Source organism: Tachysurus fulvidraco, chromosome 18, assembly GCF_022655615.1.
Source record: "Tachysurus fulvidraco isolate hzauxx_2018 chromosome 18, HZAU_PFXX_2.0, whole genome shotgun sequence".
Taxonomy (NCBI): Eukaryota; Metazoa; Chordata; class Actinopteri; order Siluriformes; family Bagridae; genus Tachysurus; species Tachysurus fulvidraco.
In genome coordinates this window covers 10,817,502-10,839,358 of record NC_062535.1, presented here as the reverse complement: position 1 = coordinate 10,839,358, position 21,857 = coordinate 10,817,502, and the positions used below count along the sequence as shown (strand labels likewise).

Here is a 21,857-nt window from a genome sequence, read left to right as displayed (position 1 = left end):
GCCGGAGGTTCGTTGCGTTGGTTGTAGCAAGAATTTTGGTCCCTCTACACTATTTCCTCTACACATTCTCTTTGACTATCTTTATTCCTTGGTCAATCATCCACACACATTCCTGGTACCACCGAAGTGACCCAAAAGGAACTAGAAAATGAAATTATCTGGGGCTCACGGCACAGTTAATAACCTGTCAAAGGGGCAAACACACACTCAGGCTACAAGATGGAGCTTGTCACAATGTACAGCACCATTAACGCACCATATCCTTTAGTCAAAAACCTGTAGATATTTATAGACTTGGGTCTTTTGGGGAATATATCGATACACCAATTGTAACACTCATGGGCCATATTGTTTGAGAGGAAAATATAGGTCAGGACCCTGGACAGCAGCCATGTCACCCCATAAAATTGCATCATTAAATGCAACAAACGCTGAAGGACTAGAGCAAGAAAAAACATTTCCTACTTTGAGAGGTTCCACATTGTGTACAGTGGTAACCGATTGTTAAGACACAGTTAAAAGCTCCACATGCAAACACAGGAGAGAGAAAAAGTGCAGTGCAACTACTGAACATATCAAACAGGACAGCGCAATAAAGAACAGATGGCTAACAGCAAGTTTATTTTGGTTAGAATAATCGATACATAAAGCACGTCCTGAGGGAGTGAGGAGTGAAAGATGTCGTGTTGCCATGGAGATTTGTAAAAGTGGTGGATAGCAGTGGAATTGTGGGCCGTGGTAGTGCATAGGGGAAAACGTGTGAATGAAGGCGGAGAGTGAAAGGGAACAATTACAAGTCAGCCAGGAGAATCAGCATAGAATTGAAATAGAATTTCTGTATAGTCCAGAGCACAGCAAAGAGCCTCGCTGTAAAATGGCTCAATGGAAAAAAAAAAAGGAAGAGGAAAAGGAGAAGAAAAAAAAAAAAGGCAGAAAGATGACACCCGACAAACCCCATTTTTTAAAAACACCTCCACTGCTTAGCACTAAGATTTGCTCTGCTTTTAGTCCTTTTAGTCAAAATGAAAGAAAAAGGCACAATGAATTTCAACTCGTTCATCTTTAATATGCACAGGAGTTGAAAAAAAATACGATGAGCCACCTTAAAGAGTGTTTCAATGCTAAAATTTATAAAAAGATACAAACAATCGGAGGCCAAAATGCGATCTGTCGCAGTTTTTTTTCAGAGTTTTTTCCCCATATTTTCTTAAGCAAGTAAAAATCTTGCAACCAGCAATAAGCTTGTATTCATTTCTGATACAAGACAAAAAAAATCTTTAAAGTGGCTCGTTTTTTTTTGTTTTAAATAAGTGTCTACATAAGTTCATGAATTTCACACCTATGCAGGCCTTTGTTCATCAATAATAAATGAATAAGTCCCCCCCCCCCCAAAAAAAAGAAGAAAAAAAAAGAACACCCACCAGGGCTGCTATTTGTCCTCATATCCTCTTCAGTAGTCTGCAGCCAAACCACAACTACATTAGTCCAAATGTAAATGTTTGTTTTTCCATACATCCCTTTACAATTACATGCTAAGGGACAAAAACACACAACTGTCCAGTCACAAAAGTTAAAAAGCCCATTCCAACACAAAAATGTTTGCCCTCACAAACAAACTGAATCTTAAAACAAAAAGACAAAAAAAAAAAAAAAAAAAAAAAAAAAAAAGAATACAAAAGTCCCCAATTAACTGTGAATGAGTAACACAATGTTATTATTGTTCTCACGTGTCCCATCAAACGTTTACGTCAAACGTGTGGCAGCTTTTTCTGTGATACTTTACACAAGATACTTTTTTTTTTTTTAAGTTTGTACAGTTATGTTTTGTAGCAAATAAATCTAGCAAACAGAAACTGCACTGCCGTGGAGCTCCACTTTCCTTTGCTTGTGTATACATATTAAGCGAATGTCGCTTTCCAAGTACATTTAGCCAAAATAATATTAATAATAATATTCATATAAGGATGACAAAAATGTGCATATAAGACAGAATCAAAGCTGCAAACGTGGAAGCTCCACCACAGAAAACGAAAGAATAATCACAGTTCAATCACTTCTGCAAAGATTCGCTTTGCTGATGATTTAAGCCCATGGTGGTGTTTTATTTTTAAACAGAGATAATATATACTCTCCATGTGTGATGAAGGGGAGAATTGTTAAAATTGCGCGTGAACATGTCGATCGTTTGGCATTTGTCCTTATTATAAACATCTGTTGGTTTCTGAAGCAGAAAAATTGAAGAATTAATCCTGAATCGTCAAGAGAGCGATACTCAAAAATCCAGAACCTCATCACGGTTGTAAAAGTCCACAAACACTTTGAACAGGGACTGTAGCATCCCTCAGAATTGCTAAGTTTAATGTTGACTCCACCTGCCACCAGTTCCTCTTTTCACATGGCACTGTTTACCATGCCATGATTTAATTATTAAAAAAAAAAAAAAAAAAAAAAAAAAAATTTGTTGGGACGTTTATATTTTAAGTTAATCCGCTTGGGGTAAACTAAAATATGTACATTGTTGTGTGCGATTTCTTGATTTTGTTATTTTCACTTTCCATCACGCATCGTTTCATGATGACTTCATAAAAGAAAAAGACAGATCAGTGCTAGCGTACATGCTATTTGCACACAATTTAACAAAAGAAGAAAATATATATATATATATATATATATATCTTGACCCCTGCTTGCTGAAAGAACTGCACCACAGACTAGTCCATAGACGCCTCAGAAGGAGGGGACGCATGTTCCACATGGCTAAGCAGAGCAGAGGCTGGATGTCTTAATGTGGGGTGTCTGTCCTAGTGCTCTGGAATTAACATCGACTGCGACATCAGGGCTGTGATGTGAAATTTGCTGGAAGGAGAGAAATAATTACTGATGGAAAAAAAATTATTTTGTCTTTTTTTTTCTTTTCCCCTCTCATTTTTCAAATCGGTTGATATGATGGCTGGTAGAAGAACAATAGAAAGTTCTAGTAATGTTGATACACATATGACTCAAGTCTGTTTTTGTGTATGTGCGAGTGAGCAAAACAGCAGATTTTTTTTTTTTTTCCTTTTGGCAATTGCAGTGTGACTAAAAGAGGTCGTCTCCTCGCTCTTCTTGCGAAATGTGTAGACTTCACTCTGACTTCGGGTGACGCTCAAGAGAGATATTCGTATCCTTCAGTGCAAATTACACCTGTAGTTTTTTTATGCATCGTGATTTGTTTTGTCAGGTTAGTGAGTTGCAGGTTGATAGGTGATGGTTGGATCGTGGTGAGGGGTGGCGGGGAAGGACAGCAGCAGGAGATCCCGCCTGATTAGAGTTCTAACTTGGCTCGATTAGAACTTAAACTCCTTGGTTTGGAGGTTGGATGTCGGGTCGAAGTTGAACGTGCCTCCTTGTGTGGCTTCAGGGATCAGACTCGGATCCTCGTCAATCTAATCGAATAAAAAGAGGAAGAGGAATATTTTTGTCTTATGAGAATGGAATGGAAATCTGGTCATATATCCGACTCGTCATCAAAGAAAATAAAGATTTGTTTAAATAAAATGCCACATCGAGATACTCACGTCGTCCCCTGAAAAGTACTGATCGATGATTTCGAACGCTAGTTTGTAAATGTCCTCATTTTCATGCTGCTGCAGGTTTTCAATCTTTTCCAGTCCTGACGAACAGAGATAAGGTTTAAACCTTGCATGAGTTTTACACATGGCAGCAGACAGTAGGAGAAATTTCATTAAGCTTCAGGAACATTTTAAGGAACATCCTGGTCCAGCAGGTGTACCACAGCATACATGAAGGCTGAGAATCAGGATGTGGTGTTTAACATTTTACTTACTGGCTAAAATGAATATTTAAACGAAAAAAAGACTGGGGTTGACCAATAGGTGATGTTTAATGAAACAAACACTGCCACAATTATTCCTGATTTATTAAAAAACAAACAAAAAAACTCCTTAAACTAGGATCCAAGAACTAACATGCCTTCTGATGCCTTATTGAAAGCTTCTTGAAATATAAAATATTGTGTTCAAGGGCTTTAACCCTTAAACCAGCCTGTAGGTGAGCTCGTCTGTGCTCCATTTACCTCCACATTCCTCAATGATCTCAGCGATGGTGCTCGCCTCCTCACCGGCCATGATCAGGATGTTCTTCAGCCCGTCTAGGACCACCTGTACCACCTGTGAATCCTTCACCGAGAGCAGACTGCAGAAAGGCGGGATCACATTCTGCTGCACCAAATACTCCACCTGTTAATCAGGGCACACAGGAACAGGAACTGATCTAGTGTTCGTTCTGATATACCGTGCTTTATAAATCACTGTGCATTAAGTTAACACAAACCTGATCCTTCCTTCCACTTATTGTTAAGTTGCTGATGGCCCACGCGGCCTCTTTCTGTGTGCCAAAATCTCCCTGGAAAGAAAAACGTGATCGGTTTATTATTCATCGGGATCATGGAATACAAACTGCACCTTTCTAGCATCTGATGTTAGATTATTACGAGAACGGCACGGTTGTAGATTCGGTGAAGGATAATTATGTCTCTTACTTTGGCCAGCTGGTGGATGATCATGGGGATGAGCCCTGCATCTATCACTGCCTGCACCTGCTGCTGGTTCCCTGCAGTGATGTTGGACAGGAACCACACAGCCTCCTGTTGGAGAATACCAGAGTGTAAAGAGACGCAGTCAGATCATTTGCATCCTTAGAGGAGATCTTTAAAACACACGGGGCCAAAAATCCTAATCGTAGTCCATGTTTTTAAAGTATTAGAATAATATTCAGAAAAAATAAATGAAAATAAAACCATATTTCAAATGCTGGCTAATTACTGGACGTGTCTCTGGAGAGTGACCTGCAGATGTCTTAGTCCAATAATAAAGTTGGAGGAAAGAAAGCCAGTGTTCAAATATGAGAATTCATAGGCTAGATGAAAGAAGGGTTATCTCCTACTGCAGGTTATATTGCAAGTATATATACGTCGTGCTCGTACTGTAAGCACCTTGTTGATCTTCTCTTTGGGGTGTGTGAGCAGATTGGGGAAGTGAGAGAGCACGTCACAGTTGAGCACCACCTGAGTCTGCTCGTCCGTCCCTGTCACAATGTTACCCACTGCCCTCAGTGCAGCCGTCTGAGGGAGAGAACAATATATCCTAAGCATGCAGATAAGTATCACGGTGCAATTTCTTTAAACAACAAAACAAAGAAACAATCCCTTTACTCATTTTTGTTACAAAGCGTCTTTCTAGCATGTTTACATTACACGGTGACATAATTACACATTCCTTTACCACCCAGAGTCGTATTTGTATGCGTGACATTACTGTAGAACTGTTTATACAAAATAAATATAAAAGTTACAGATTCCATTATTTAATTTCACAGGAAAAAAACAATCAGTGGAAATAGAAAGCTGCACTTGTATCAGGGAAAACGGCTGTCTATACCGGGAGTTCGCCACTCGTTTGACCCTGACACAGCTCAGGCTAAAAGCTCTAAACGCTACAGCAAGGTGGAGTTTCTGAAATAACAGGCAACATGATCTGATGTTAGGGACCCAAATCCACTATTTACAGAGTCTTGGGCACCAGAAATATTGGAGAAATTACATCACTGTATGTGAGGAAATCATTGACATTAATCTCAATTAAAAATCTGTAACCGCTATTCAAATGAGAAATAAATGCAATTTTCTTTTTCGCTGTATTGATACTCAAAGACACTCCTATGTAAGGGATTTAATCTCACAGTTTTGAGTAAGAATCAAACTTGAGGATCTGTTTCACAACATAGACTTTGCACTTCTTTAAGTTGCTCTTGAATAAAAGGAGTTACTAAAATGATCTATATGGAAATGTGAAGGCATTTTTTTTTTAATTGTCATACTACAGATCATTTTTCTGTTTATTTACCTGAACTTTGACCTCTTGGTGGCTGAGCAGGGGGACAAGGAAGGGGACGACACCTGAGTCTATGACCATTTGTATCTGCTCGTTCCCTCCGTCTGTTAGGTATGATAAAGCCCATACTGTATCTACAAGAATCTGAACAGAAAAAGAAAGTGAATTTAACAAAAACCTCAGTATTCACTTAGTCTGGTCCAAACCTCGGTCATTTTTTTTTTTAACCAATGAACGTACTTACATTTATATCTGTGTGGTATATGAGGACACAAAGGGCAGGAAGGATCTGTTCAAGAGAAAGACTGATGTATTAATCTGACTAGTCTTTATAGATTGACACCTAACGAGTTCTAAACAGGAAGTGGTTTGATAACGCTCGTCTCGTCTCTAAAGAGGATAACAGTGTGTGATAACGCAGAGCACGACCCATATTACAATAAATATTAAAGACCAAACAGACTCTCTCTCTCACACACACACACCTCCTGTACTGTTTCCATGGGTGGGGGCGGGTCTTTGTTTCGGCACAGGTTGACAATGACCCAGGTGACGTTCCTCAGGAAAGTGATGGGGATGGAGGGATTGATGAACGACAAGAGGGGTTTGACCACGCCCAGTGAAATGACATAGTCTCGACACTGTGGCCCATCACCTATACAGGTCAAACACACGTGCACAAATTTGCACTCTTTTCATTTGGTTCCCAAGTCTGGTTTTATGTAAACTAATTAATTTGTTTAACACAATTTAAAAAAGGACAAATATACTCTACTAGACTCAAACCATGCCCAAAAATAAAAAAAAAGTAAAATAAATAAAAGGAGTAGTTTCACCATGTTTCTGAAGACATTCGTAACTTTAGTTTGTTAATTATTTTAAATAAACCTTTAAATTCCCAGACTGCGACGTATTACTCAGGTCTGTCTTCTTGTCCCTGTGCTGTTAGATTCTTCATACGAACAAATGATCTACTAGCTAGCTGAATCTTTAATCTACTGTCAGTCCCCTAAAGTACAAGGCATCCGAGAGGTGATAACTTACCAATGATGTTGCCCAGAGCCCACACTGCCTGCTCACACACATTCTGATGAGGGGAATGCAGCAGTCTCAAAAACAAGGGGACAGCATCTAAACACACACACACACAATGAAAAAAGCAAGCATGAGAGGTCAGCTGAAATGAAAGTTCACATAGTTGAGTGAAACGCTCAGAGCCTGGAAAGCAGCCATCTTACTGGATTTGACTACAGCCTGCGTCTGTGCCGAGGTCCCTGACGCGATGTTAGTCAAAGCCCAGGCAGCCTCAAACTGCAACGAAGGACTGGAGAGAGATATGAGAAAAAAGAAAGCGTAGACAGTTTGAGAAATGACCCAGTGAAAGAGATCAAAAGATCAGGAGCAGCTCCAGACTCCCTACAGACCCAAAAACAATATGAGGATCGAGAATACCTTTTACTAAATTCACTTAATCCTAGAATCTAACAGAAAACCTATTCGCCATCACGGTTTTGTAATGGTGATGTAATCGTCTTCTGATACTAGACATAATGAGGATCTTATTATAGATGCTAATTAATGCTTGGTGTTCACACAAGCCACCGTACAGGAAGTAGCAGTAGTAGGTTGAGAGCTGTGCACGAGGCATTGTCATGCTGGACTCCTCCATATTTGGGTTTCTTAGTTCCACTGAAGGCAAACTGTGATACTAAATTATACAAAGACATCATATACAATAGTGTGCTTCGAACCTTGTGGAACCAGTTAAGGGAAGACCTGCATATGGGTGTGAGGGACAGATGTCCACATACGTCTGGCTACAGAGGAAACGACTGGTTCCTCTGCTAAACAATGGTCTGGTAGGACAATACAAATTAGCATAATGCTGTATTTATGATAACGTACTGTTTCTTCAATAAACTGTCAAACTGGTGATAGAGAACATACATATATACTATGATACCTATTCAAAACAAGAGACATTGAAACATAGAGAGAGAGAGAGAGAGAGAGAGAGAGAGAGAGAGAGAGAGAGAGCTGGGGGAGGGGAGAGAAAAGCCTGAAAAGCACTATAGAATGACGAACACTCAATCTCGTCACGCTCCAAATACACACTCTCTTACACTATCCACTGTTTTACTTGCCCATTCTTCCACCTATCCATCCATCCATCTCATTTATCCAATCAGCCTGATATGTTGGAGTGGTGTATTTGGGAAACTTACTTGTCGTCCCTCTCCAGGCATTTGACGAGGATGGGTAGGATCCCAGATTTTATCAAGTCATCGATGGGAGGGTTTCTGTCGCTCGAGAGTAGTTTTCTGCTCACAGAAAGATCACATTCTTCAGAACATGGTATAGGCAATAAAACAGCCCGCTTGTGACATTCACATCAGTATTTGATCCTCCAATTAGCAAGGTTCTTCAAACAAACAAACACACAATTCTAACCTGGCTGCTTGTACAGCGCTGAGCTGTACCACTGCGTTGTCACTGGTGGCATTCTAAAAGAAAGAGGGAAACCAGGTGAGGCAGAAAGAGAGCAAAAGGTTGAGCTATAGAGGTAGAGAGTACAGACTGTGCTGCATTTATCATGTTCCACCATCCATCAACTTTCTCAACCAGACAAAACTCTTGAAGCACCTACCTGTAAGATGGCATCTAGTGTTACATTTTGCTAAAATACAAAAAAGGAGAAAAACAAAACAGGGAGAAATATTATGATTAGGTATAATGATTTCAGACAAACATCTAGGGTCACAAAAAGATTATACACCACAAGATTAATGTAACCTTTACTGCCATCAGCTTGCAGACAGAAAACGGACAGGGAGAGGAAACCAGTGACGAGAGGATAAAATTGCAGAAAGTGTAAGGAAAGAGTCGAGTGTGAGAAAAGACAGGAGGAGATCCTCACCCCCTTGAAGTCTGCGTCTACGTCCGAGTCCTCGAGACTTTCGTCCTGGGGAACGTTGCGTTTCTTCAGTAGGTGCTCATCTCTCTTGTTCTGTAGAGGAGAACGGTAGAACACAGGTGATTATTTATGGGATACTTACAATGCTGCTCAAATGTGTGCACATTTATATGGTCACTGATCCACTGGAACAATTAAGCAGTCAAACCTCACTGGTATAAATGGAATGAACTTCCAACACTGATCCATTGATCATAACGGGGTTTCCTATTACAGCTTTCTTAATTAAAAATAAAGGCAAACCCAGCACAATTAAAAAAAATATATTTATTTAAAAAAACAAAACATTAACTGGTTTATTGGCATAAAAGACACTGATGCAGATTAATCCTTAGTATGGGTTGATTTTATTGGCCAATAACGTAATTACTTTATTCGCCATTCTTTCAGGGTGCGTTGTTGGGTCTACTGTATGGTACGTGATCTTACTGCTGATGGGAATCTGAGCTTAGAGGAGAGTTCTTCCTCTGTACTACACACGCAAAGCATCCACATTCCCTTTCTTTCATCCAAACAGCCTTTTATAGCCAGAAACCACTGCTTCACAGATCTGCTATTAGCCTCAACACTGCCTGGTTGCTGTTCAAAATCCTGCTTCCTGTCAAAACATGCTCCAGCAACGATTAGTCCAACATCTGAAACAGCTGCGAGATTGGAACGGTTCTGTGGGCTGCAGATTCAGGACACTACTGTACTCACAGCGGGTGAGTTCAATGAACCGGCTGTCATTTTTCTCTTGTCTGTATGCCCTGGTTAGGCCTATGTTGCCACAAAGAAATCCCCCACCCCAACTTTGATCAATCAGGACACCTCTGTTTTTGCAGCTCCATCACTTGTAGTCTACAGGCAAGACTGTGAAGGCTTGGACCTGAACCTGTCCTTGAGGAATGGAAATCGTTCAAAGAGGCTGCTAGCCAGGGATGCATTAACTTTATCAAGTATACTTTACTGCTTACTGGCTTCGTAGACAAATGTGTATAACAATTTTACTGACTGGAAGAAAAGTGAAGTCTGGATAAATCATTGGAGCTTCACAGCACTGGCAATGAAAAAGAGCTTGAAACAGCAAACATCGAAAACAAGGTCTGCAAAGAGCTGCAGCTTGGAGACTCCTTCAAGTCTGATTCATGGCTCATGGCTGAATTAACTCAAAACATTTTAGGCGGACTTTGATTCCAACAGCCATAAGATCCTCTGATGTTTCCACTGTCCACATATAAGATGAGCCTGAGGACAGTGAGCACACGGAAGGCTGGAACAAGCACAGAACAGCTAGAAGGCTGTGATGATAAACATCTATATGGCCGAAGCTACTGTTCCCATCAAACGAGTCTGCTGTCTGAATGACTAGCACTCAAATCACATGAAGCGAAGAGATTAGTCATGGCACACATCATCGTCAGCATACCTGGCTCACTTCAGTTTGTCTGACAGAAGACAACCTCAGCAAAAACTCAACCATTTTACAAGTGTAATGTTTATGCAAAAACGTTTATGCCTTGATGTATTCTGGATCTTGAACATATTCAGTGGCTGCACTCAGTCGGTCATGATGGCTGACCACACATCCAACACTCATCCTGAATTCTTGGGCTGTGTACTCTGTTCACTAATGTCCTGTGACGAGCCCACCTACAGGCAGGAAGTAAACTTTCTAGTAAACCTGTGCGCTGAGAATAACTTGCAACCTAAATCCAGCTCAGCAAGATTTTAGGTGTTGATCAGTGAGTGTGTGAAGCACAGAGACGAAACAGCTTCCTGCTTAAGGTTGCAACTCAAGGCTTCTCATGGCCTGTCCTCATCTTCACCAATGGCATCATTTCCTCAGGGGGATATGGAAGATCAAACTACAGACCACATCCTCACCAATTTCTTTTGATGTGGAGAACACAGTGACCAACTACAACAGAACTGCACAGCAACTCCACTGTCTCTAACCACAATGCTCTGCACTGCGTAGCCTGCTGCATCATCTGGTAAGCTCTACCAACCATAAAGAACATTTACAGACACTGCTTTTTAAGATGTCAAGCTGCTGGTCAGAATTAGAACTGTTGCAATATTGTCATCCACTTAGCCAATATTGTGCAACATGTTTGTCATTCATGCAATCGGTGCTGTAAGCGACGATCATGCCTGACTAACCCAACCATATGTCACGCAACAGTATTACCTCCACCTCCTTCTGAATACACAATATACTTGCACTTTTTAAATATTCATGCATAGTTATGCACTGATGTCATGGTCTGGTATTGCACTTGTTGCACTACAGTAATGCATCCAGGATATCATGTGCTGTTTGAGTTTAAGATGCATTCTGCACCAAAGAGAGCAGCAAGGAGGCTGTTCATTACATTGTAGTGGTATAATAACAAATTTGTATTGAAGTGAACAATAGAGAGGATCAAATACCCCCATGAAGCATTGCAAAGGGTCCTCATTCTGGCTTTGGGCCAAAACAAGTACCTAAGTATTGGGATGAGGCTCCAATAGCAACAGTGCTAAAGAGGTCCAGGCTGGGAAGGGAATACATCAAGGAGAAAAACATTCACAGTAGAAGGAGAACAGGAGAACTCCAGAAGGTACCAGACACAGAAAGATGTAAAATGCCCGCTATAAGGATATAAACGTTCGGAATAAGAAAACGCTTTATTTCAGTAAGCCTCAACAAATCTGGTTTAATTCAAAACAAGTTTTCCAGACTCAGGCCATGCCCACATCAATCTGAATGATTAAAGTTAACGTTAACCTGACTGACCTTCCAACCACAAGGCTGCAGCTTTTTTGTCCACCAAAAACTCTCCCAAGTAGACAAAGTTGTAAATGCAGCATTTGCATCGTAGTGTGGACTTAGATAACAGATATTTCCAAAACAAAGATGCATTGTTAACCATGTGATGCAGACATTCGACTCAAAACAACTTTATAGCCTTGTTTACCTTCAGCAAGATCTCCAGCTCGGTATTTGTTTTAAAAACTCTGCTTTTTCTCAACATTGCTGCACGTGTTCAGAGATTAAATGTTGACAGAAACAAAGCAGCCAGAACTTTAAAAACTAAATTTCAAAACCTTTCAATATGCTATTGTGCAGAGAGAGCGTTTTAAAATTGAAACTCAAGTTTTCAGATCTGTAATCTATCCGTATTTATCATGGATGCACTGCACTGAACTGAACTGTGTCACTACAGCTTAATACAAATAGTAAAAAAAAAAAGTGCTGTAAAACAACGCTGCAGTAAACAAAAAGAAAGAACTGAAGAGACCTTGAAAACCTTCAAGATCTTGAAACAATTGCCTTGTTTCAAAACACACAAAAGTAAGATGTCTAATCATTTTATTGCAGTCTGATTAAAGGAGCGGTCTGAGGTGAACTGTGATTGCGATTAAAGGTAGACGCTGATAAATCATGCGGCCTCTGATCAAACTCCACGTCCTGAGACCAGTTACAGCACATGGATGAATGAGAATTAAGTTTTTACGCCAGTCTAGTTATGTTTCTTGCCACAGTGTGTTATAATTATTTTTAGTAATTAACTGAGTTTGGTCTTGTCATCTTTCTGACGTGATCTCCCGCTGCGCTGGGTCTGAATTCAATGACAGAAAAAATTTACACAAAACATCTTAATGAAAAAGAAAGAAAAAAAAATTCCAGATCACTCGAGGTTGAGAATAATTTGAGGCAAAAGGATAAAAATAAATAAATAAAATTCTATGTCCTCCTGAACATGCCAAATCTTACACCTACAAACTAATGGTCTATTACATTGTAATAAGCTGATGCATTAAAATTTAGTGAGAAGTGCAGACCTAAAGTTACACCAAGAGTCTGGATCACAAATTGTAGCACTAGCTTGGTGTAAACCTGTTTATCTGAATTAAAACTACACTCTGGGGAAGGATTTGGAGTCATATAACCAACAAACAGCACAGCTCACAACACGATACCATGATAAGCACAACATATTAACATAATGATATCAAATCAACAAACCCTACTGTGCAAAAGAACTCTTCACAGAGAAATCTTAACCCTTTACATCTTTTCGTTGTCTCCAGAACCCATTTTGGCCATTTTCTTTCCTGGACCCTTTTCTTTTCCACAGTACTCATCGTTCTCTCATCGGCTTCTTAGAAGTCATGGACAATCGCAGCGGCCCTGAAAGCTGCGTCTGAACATCGGCCGTCTTTACTGTAGCCTCCAGAAATTATATCAAGAAATCTGCTTAAATACTCGTCTTTTCTCTTACTTAATAAAAACAAGCCAATAATCAATAGCAATGAAGCCTCCCAAATGGAACAATCCTGTGTGGTTTTGTAATATCTCTCAGGCAAAGTTAAGACCCGAGACTGCCGCTTCAAAACTACTTATAGCCCCTTTAATGTCAGACGTGTACTCGCTTCGCAGACTTTTGCTAAAATAATGAAAACCAACCTAATAACCTTTTATTGTAAGCCTGAAATAAAGCACAAACTCCAGACAACACCACACAGTCTGTTGTCACAAACCGAAGTGTACGAGATACCTGAGGAGACTCATGCCGAGCTCAGATTAAAAGGACCCTATGTGGTCTCTCCTGTTTCACCCACCTACACATCCACCCACATACGCCTCCACCCAAATGGAGCGGAACTGAATCATAAATTTTCTGATCAGCCTTCAAAAAAAAAAATCCCTTCAAACCTACGTCGGTTTAATTAAGCTAACTAATTAAACACATGGAAGGATTTTAGCAAAAGAAAGAAAAATCCAAGGGTGTATATACACTAGTGAAAAGGTGAATAGGATTTAAATTGTGATCAGCCTCAGGTTCCCAACTTCAGGCTCTCCAATAACATCCGAGGTCATTTTTTTCTCTCAGAAACAGTTAATGATTCACTGCTTTTACATCAACAAGGGGAGGTCACAACATGCTCTATTTTTACCCAGAGTCGTGGGGCAACTAGCATAAAACAGACTTCGGTGCACTCGGATGAGCCTGACATTTATGAGAAAAGAAATACCCATAGCAAGAATATCAGGAGTTTACGCTTGTGCTCGATAGTAAGACTAATGAATCCTTTCTGAACCTTGTTGAGGAAGCTGCAAGGTTTACTTACCTTTCTTAGTTCGACTGTTACTTCGTTACGATGTCTTCGCATAGTCTGAAAGAGAAGAAACAGCAGAGTGTTAATGCTAAAACTTCAAAAAAAAAAAAAAAAAAAAAAAACCAGAAGCTTAATTTCTACATGGAATTCCTTACATAAATCTGTGCTTCATTTAGCAGATAAGAGAAGAGCAGAGAGGAAAAGCGAAGAAGAGGGAATTACTTATTTTTCAGAGTGATTCATGATATAAAATAATCAACACTTCTACTCCGCCATAAAACTGTCCAGTCTGTAAATCAACGAGACACGTTTCTAGCAGGTTCCCCTTCCTACAAACCTGGAAGTTTGTCTGTTTACTTTCTCCTGATAGTGCATCATTTATTTACAGCAGAGCGTACGGTGATATTCTAACATGATGTTCATCTAATCAATGAACTAAACTGAACTAAAAAGAACTAAAATCAATATGGAAAAACAAACGGGGAAAAAAACAAACAAAAACAAAACACATTATAGACTGTTCAGAGTTGAAGAGGGGATAAAACGCACAGTCGTACAATTATGACTTAGTAAATGAAGTGCCCAGGGAAAGCTTTGCTATTCGAGATGGAGAGAATTTTACAGAGCAGCGCTTTCATAATATGCATGAATCACTAAAACCAGTCCAGGCCGGGGCAAGAGAGGCTTATAACAAATGAGGTGTAAAGCTGCATCCACAATGAGATGAAAAACAAGTCCCAGACTGGCTACTTCACAGAACAAAGAGGCAACCGGCAGCCGTAGTCATAGCAACCCGAGAAGCCCCACAGTCGCGCAAGTCTGGATAAACCGAGCAGCTACTATTGCACCAAACGCATGTTGAGCACAACCGCTCAGAATCCTCACATTCACACTAGTGATTTGCTCGGTTCACTCAGTATTCATGCTCACATAGCGAGTATTACTTTTACACATTTCCTATAAGAACTGGAAAGCAGCAAACTGCACAGTGCCTACTGGACTTGTACACACACACACACGCACACCTCTTTTCTTAAAAAAAAAAAAAAGAAAGTTGATGAAACCTGTGCGCATGAAATTCAAATGTCAGTCTGCATACAGTGTCTTCCTCACCATCTGATGGCAGCGTCCGATCTTTTCTACGTTTTTTTTGGCATCAAGCTTCATTGTAAACTTGATGATTCTGCACTTCTTTATGCAACTTGTTCATGCACAAATCACAGAAAGCTTTACAGCATTATGTACTTAAAAGTCGTTTGGTAGTGCGAGTGCACTATGTATGCTTCAATTGAATTGAACTGAAAGATTATTTATTCATTTATTTCTAAAAGTTGTTCATTAGACATGTATTTGGAAATAGACGTGCAAAAATGGTAACAGCACCATCTACTGCAAAAAGTGCAAACAGATTTTTCTAAATAAAGCATAAACCAAGAAGAGATATTTATCAAAAAAAACACCACATTGCTTGCACTCTGTTACAAATGGCGTCATTGCTGCTTTTGCACAACTTGGCGAATCCTTCTTTCTCGACAGAGCAAATAGGGGCCGTAGCTCTCGGTCATATCACGACATGCCACTACATCAGAGAAGTCTATCATGAAGTGCTCTTCTCAAACTATTCCATTTCCTTCCTCTTTTAAGGCGTGACGTCAAATCGGCACAGCATCCGATACAAACAAAACTTCCTAGTTTTTCTGTATACACAAGCATGATCTTTAAGTTATGACTTAGAACACTGACATATTTGTTTATGTTAAAAACACTTGACTGTACAGTTTGCTGTTTGAAAAAGAAAGCACACATCATTCATCTGAGAGAGCAGCCAAGCTTGTTGCTAACAAATTATGAGCACAGGGACATCGTGAAAAAAAACGTGGAGTCAACGGTCAAAAGAGCCGGGGTCAGAAATTACAATTGACTAGTGAATTGACGTAGAAATATAATTTACATACAGTTGGTCAGCTGGCTTTTTAAACCTGTAACAACCCCAAGTTATAGTAACACCTTTCTTTACTCAAAGGCTCGGTCAATGATAAAGCTGCCGGTTTACCTTGACCCACTTTATTTATTTATATATATATATAAATATATATATATATATATATATATAGGGATGTGTTTGTATATACTGTATGTATGTATGTATGTAGGGATGTATGTATGTATATACTGTATGTATAGATGTATGCATGTATGTATGTAGGGATGTATGTATGTATATACTGTATGTATAGATGTATGTATGTATGTATGTAGGGATGGATAGATGAATGGCATTTATATGAATTAATCATGAAAATTGAGCAGCACGTTTTAGTGGCGAATAAACAATATCAGTCCGTGTTTGCTGATATGGCTCTGGGGTAAAATGTGGCTTTGTCTGGTGAATGCATGTCTTATGACAGTCCTCAATCCTTCTCTAGAGAGTTTTGACTTAAGACTAGTTCTAAATTCTAATGTAGCCCGTCACAGTATTGCTGGAATGACAGCTCTGCATTGCAGGAAATGAATAATATCTCCTGTCAGCTTCAATTCACATGACCCGGGGGCAAACTAAGCACTTCACTACACATTTAAAATGTTTCTTTATTTATTTTAAAGCTCCATTTGGCAAAGACAAGGTGGCTGATGACAACCTAGTGTATGAGCTTATCAACAATGTACAGTTGTTTAGAACTGAAGAGAAAAGAGCAAAAGAGGTGGCGGCGGGTATTAGGTGCTGGTTCAGGGGGGAGAACACGGGAATGAACACGTGGAGATTCCACACAAGGGGGACAGAGGGAGAGATCGGGTTTTGGTCTTATGACTGGGCATCTTAGTTCAGGTTACAGCACTGCAGCCTAAGCACTGACTTAAGCAATCCAAATGCCATGAACACAGAAAGAACAGACCAGAAGAGAGGGGGAAAAAAAAAAATCAAAGAAAGGCTGAAAGACAAGAAATAAAGACAGAAAGAGAGAGAAAAAGACAGAAAGAAAGAAAGTAATAGAAAGAAAGGCAGAAAGACAAAGTAATAGAAAGAAAGAGACAGACAGAAAGAAAAGTAGAATCTGGACATCTTTAGGAGCATCACAATGAAATGTCCAGCCGCCTGAGGAGAAGTGTGTTAGCATTAATCTGTGTTGTGGTAAAAAGCACAGAACGGCCATTCGCTCGGTTCATTAATCACAAACTGCAGCCTTTCAACAACCACAAAAAAAAGAAAAACGCTAAATGGAATTTGTGTTTTCGAAGTAGAAATGAAAAACAAACTCGCTGGTCAAGTGGTTAAAAGTTGTGAGAACACGGTTGCTAGGCAACTGAGAAACGTGAACCCAGGGGCTAAGGCTAGCTAATGACTGATTACTGATGTAGCTAGCTAGCACATCTTTGATCCTGTAAAGACATTATTATTTATATTCTGAATTTCTTTATTGCTATTAAAGCTAATAATATCCATTGTAGCAATTGCTATAGAAATAATATTAAATTGAATAAAAGTTTCTTCCTTTAGATACAAGTCAACCTGAGCTCTGATGTCAGAATTGCTGTTAAAAATGTATATTGAAATCAACCATAATCTGAGCTTTCATATATCGACATCAGCTTCAGAGATACCAGAACATTTAAGGAAATCATTTGCAATGCAGTGATATATATTCATCTGTTATTAAAAAAAAATTCAACAACAAAAAAACAAAAGGAAAGCAGATTGTTAAGAAGTCAGAGTAAAAAACAGAACATGTTTACTGAGAATTCCACACATAACTCCCAGTCATGACTAGGGTCACTACAACAGAGATGTGTATTAGCTTGAAGAGACGTCACGTGATTACAGTCCATAGCTCCAACCAACTGATTTGCTCATTTATGGAAATGAAGTAAATACAGACCATGAATATAATGTTTAATAATAATTACTACTAATAATTATTACTAAATAATATTTAGCAGAGCTTATTTAGAGAGCTGCATGTTAACACATTAATCACGTGCACAAAGCATCAGTGCAACCCTTCAGCCTGGCATAACGTTTAAATACTGTATATAGCCGCGTGTGCGCGAGTGAGATGAGTCAGACTGAGAAGTGGGCTGAAAGCAGGGCAAAGCATTTGGGAAACACTCCATAAGCCAGAAGCCTGAAGCTTCCCCTAGTGACATGACAGCTTGGCACTGCTGAGCTGTACATAATGGCACAGTGTGCATATCTGTGCGTGTTTGAGAGAATGAACGTGAGTGTTTGAGACTGCTGATCGTTTGTGAACACACGCCTGATGTGCTAATCAAGATTTGAATCTTGTATCGTTTGCTTATGGCTTATACATTAAAGCTTTCTCTGCTCCTGAACATCACCTTATGGGTCCTTCGTAACCCCGGCCATTACAAGCACTAAGGGTGGTGCTCTGTTGTGATTATTTTCACCTTGTTAGCAACACAACAGCAATAAATACAGGGCAGTCTATCCAATATTGCAGAAGAGTTGACTGTAAACTGACTTAGCTGACTGTAAATCCATTTGAGCCATGATTTGCTTGATTTGATTCAATTTGAAAAAGTTTCGGTCATCAATTAATTCACACCAATGTGGGTGCAACGGGAGCATTTTTTTTTTTTAAAGTTTTATATAATATATATAATTAAAATATTATATATATATAATTTTAATATATAATTAAAATATAATTAGCAAAATAAAAAAGCACCAGTTTCTCATGCATTTCTGTTACCAGCCTAATGTTAAATTGTTGTATTGTTCCGCTTAAAAATATTTGACAGGCTGTAAGGGTTTGGTTCACAAGGCATCCTGTTTGTTTTTCAACCGAGGAACTAGTACGTAAGGATGCTACTATACTGGCTTGTGAAATATATGCAGCCTTCTGAATATATTGTTCGATAAATAAAATATTACAATGCTACTTCCTAATTCGAAACAAGTCTCCACATACTGTCAATCATCAGTTAATTATTGTTTGTTCAGCTAAAGCTTTATTTCATAATTATGTAAGCGATTCTCAACCAGGCTGTCAACGTGATCTCAACAAGGCTGCACACACGGTGAAAATGCTAGCTTGTGAACTCCGGGTGCTCAGATTAAAGAGCAAACTAATAATGAGCTTTCACAGAGAAATTTCCTCAAGCATCTTGATGTGACTTGTGTGAGAACTGGACTGCAACTTGAATTCCTGAAATACTGTAGCTGAAACAAGAGGAAGAGCGATTTTTTTTTTTTTGCTTCATAGTGCATAGTAGCTTGTACACATCAAAAAACAAACCTCTCGTTTGTTACTGCAGACAGAAACAATACACAGATACACATACAGATACACAGAATACATCTAGTCTTCTTTTAGCGCATTTGTAGCTTGTGTGATTGCTACCAGCAAGAACCCCGACATGGTGATGAGAAAAAAAACCTTCTCACAATTTACTTAATAATGAAGGGAATTCATGCAAAATATTCCGTTGTGCAGAACAAGTTTATAAACTCTTCATGAATACAGAATGTATTTGTAACTTAAGCTCTACAGTGTACGTATGCATCTTTATGAGGAATAAATTATTACAGACGGGAATGTGTTTATGTTACCGACCTACGTGAAGAGCTTCATGATGTACAGATACTATAAAATCTTTTAGAAACAATTATGAACCAGATTTCACTCCATTGCTGAAAGATAAGATATTTCAAACTATTACGGATAACTGACTATACAGCCAATGTATAGACACTCAAACAACTTATAACAGGTTCCATGCTCTCTCTCTCTCTCTCTCACACACATTGTTGAGAAATGGGAAGAAATTATTGCACTTTTGTAGTCACATTTAAACTTGCTATACAATAGACAGGAATTGTAATTCCACGCCTTCTTGCATGTAAGCTGTACCGATGCTTGCTGAGGTTGTACACACGAATGATGATGTTTACTTCCTGTGGAAACAGTGTCCACGTTATGTAGCATGTAGAGCCACCAATATTCAAGATGCTCAGTAGAACTAACCTAAAAATACTAAAAATAGAAAACAAGGACATTACATCAGGTTCAAATCTCCTTAATCTACATCCTTCGTACAAAAGACAAGTTGTTTGTGGTCTCTCTCACAGGTGTGTAGAGACTACGAATGTAGAGCGAAATTTAGTTGTTTGATAAACATGTTACATAACTAACCAGCTCTGCTACTTCTTTTAAAGCTTTATTTTTCTTCAGAATGATTCTATATAGGACATCTTGGATAATATATAACCCATGGGTTGTATGTTTTCAATCCCATTTAAATGTCTAATACTTCTTTTTTTTTTTTTACTAAGCTCTGTCTGGGTGAACTAAAGAAACGTCGGACCACATGGCACAGGATTGGTCTGATGAATCATTTGAGTCATTCTCTCAGATTGGTTGATTTACTGTGTCATTTAGATGGAACTGTTACATCAATTCAAATCCTTGTTTATTACAGTTCATACAGTGAAAAACGAACCTGTCACGCGTTAGTGTAAATGTAGGATTTGGTGTAATTACGATGTTAACCAGCTAAATATGTAATCTGTTCTACTACAGAAGCACGGTTGAGCTGCAAAGCAAAGCTGGATCATATCGAGTCTTTAAACCATCAATAACACCAGTTTGATTGTTTCTAAATACACGGACACAAAATACAACTCATCTGAAAGCATACCGTCCATCGCGGCTCTTATTTTCCATATCTTGACAACAGAAGCTTTCAAAGAGTCGCTCGGTTCCTTCGAATCAGAATCGACTCATCGGTAAAAGCCTTGATATTTATTCATTTGGCAGACGGTTAGGTTTCATTCGGAGCGACTTACGAGAGAACACGATCTAAGCACCGAGGAGATTGTGACCGTGGCTTTCTGGCAGTGTCGAGACTCTTAAGCTTTTGATGACTAGCACTGAATCATTACAGCTGAACCAATAACTTCCCCAAGCCGCTCATTTCATTAAGCTAACGGTACTAGTTAGTAACTGCTAACAGGTTAGCTACTAAGCTCACCGGCTCAAACGCTTTCCTTTTCATATCTGCTTCGGTGTTATTATGAAAACCTCGACATGTAGAATAACTACACGGTTTCTAAATCACTCACACTAACTCTCTCTTTCTCACTAACCACGTAACCGGCTACGAGGTAAACTAGCTAATCTGCGTTAGCCGCTTTAAGCTAAACTCGGTCTCAACGGTCACTGCGAACGCAGCTCGAGCTCAACGGTCACACACAAATCGACAAAATAACAACTTATTCCGTTTTATTAACCTTGTTTAACAGCAAATAGTCCTGCTTGTGCACGTCTAGAGATGTATGATTAGTGTAAATGAGGCCTTTCCGTGTAGGCCGCGTGTTACACTCAAGCAGATTCCGGATTCAAGCTCAAAAAATCACCTCAGAATCGGAGTAAAAAAAAAGCTAATGCTAATCAGTACTGCGGTGAATCAGATCAGCTAGCAGCAGCAACAACACGGTTTCTGACTCACCTCGACATCTCGGCCCTTGTTTTTAAAGCTCTTGATGCGATGATTTTCCAAGCCGGCGTTTTCTGCCATGGCTGTGTGCGTCTTCTCCGTGTGTAAGTCCGACTGGCGGAGCTCCGCTCAGACACCCAACTCGAGAAGTGAACCACGGGCGAATAGACGTGACAGCGTTATTTTTTTCTTCCCACCGCTTTTCAGTGAAGTCCCGCCTTCTTCCACGTTAATTGGGTGCACCAAGCTTGAATTCGATTGGACCGTTTACGTTCGTGCGCAGATGTATAAACCGGTAGCCAATTAAAACGCAGGAAGTGGAATAGCAACTCCAATCCTGGTTTAGGAGGCGGGATTAGTCGGAAGGAATTGGGAAAAGAAAATAACTCGACGTAACAACGTTATGGGGCTGGAGCAGAGGAGTAAAGAGGAGGAGCAAAGCGCTGAAA

The 21,857-nt window shown here is 39.4% G+C and overlaps 1 protein-coding gene across 1 annotated transcript; it reads right to left on the bottom strand.

Moving 5' to 3' along the window:
• Positions 1–1,041: 1,041 nt before the first annotated feature.
• On the bottom strand, positions 1,042–21,589 carry kpna3 (karyopherin alpha 3 (importin alpha 4)). Its single transcript, XM_027156128.2, has 17 exons — positions 21,421–21,589; positions 13,966–14,010; positions 8,809–8,898; positions 8,539–8,568; positions 8,343–8,395; positions 8,117–8,212; positions 7,130–7,215; positions 6,936–7,022; positions 6,377–6,546; positions 6,136–6,180; positions 5,904–6,035; positions 4,994–5,122; positions 4,541–4,645; positions 4,333–4,404; positions 4,076–4,238; positions 3,558–3,652; positions 1,042–3,425 (listed from the first exon to the last, which is right to left on the bottom strand). The coding sequence occupies exons 1-17, from the start codon at positions 21,487–21,489 to the stop codon at positions 3,327–3,329; spliced, it is 1,566 nt and encodes a 521-aa protein (XP_027011929.1). The 5' UTR covers positions 21,490–21,589; the 3' UTR covers positions 1,042–3,326.
• Positions 21,590–21,857: the final 268 nt, after the last annotated feature.

Bases quoted from the DNA above. Each gene is read 5' to 3' on its own strand.
- kpna3 (XM_027156128.2), bottom strand. From the start codon at position 21,489: ATGGCAGAAAACGCCGGCTTGGAAAATCATCGCATCAAGAGCTTTAAA. The intron at 8,396-8,538 runs GTAGGTGCTTCA...TCTTTCTTTTAG, and splicing joins CACTAGATGCCATCTTACAG to AATGCCACCAGTGACAACGC. The intron at 5,123-5,903 runs GTAAATAAACAG...TCTCTCCCTCAG, and splicing joins ACCAAGAGGTCAAAGTTCAG to ACGGCTGCACTGAGGGCAGT.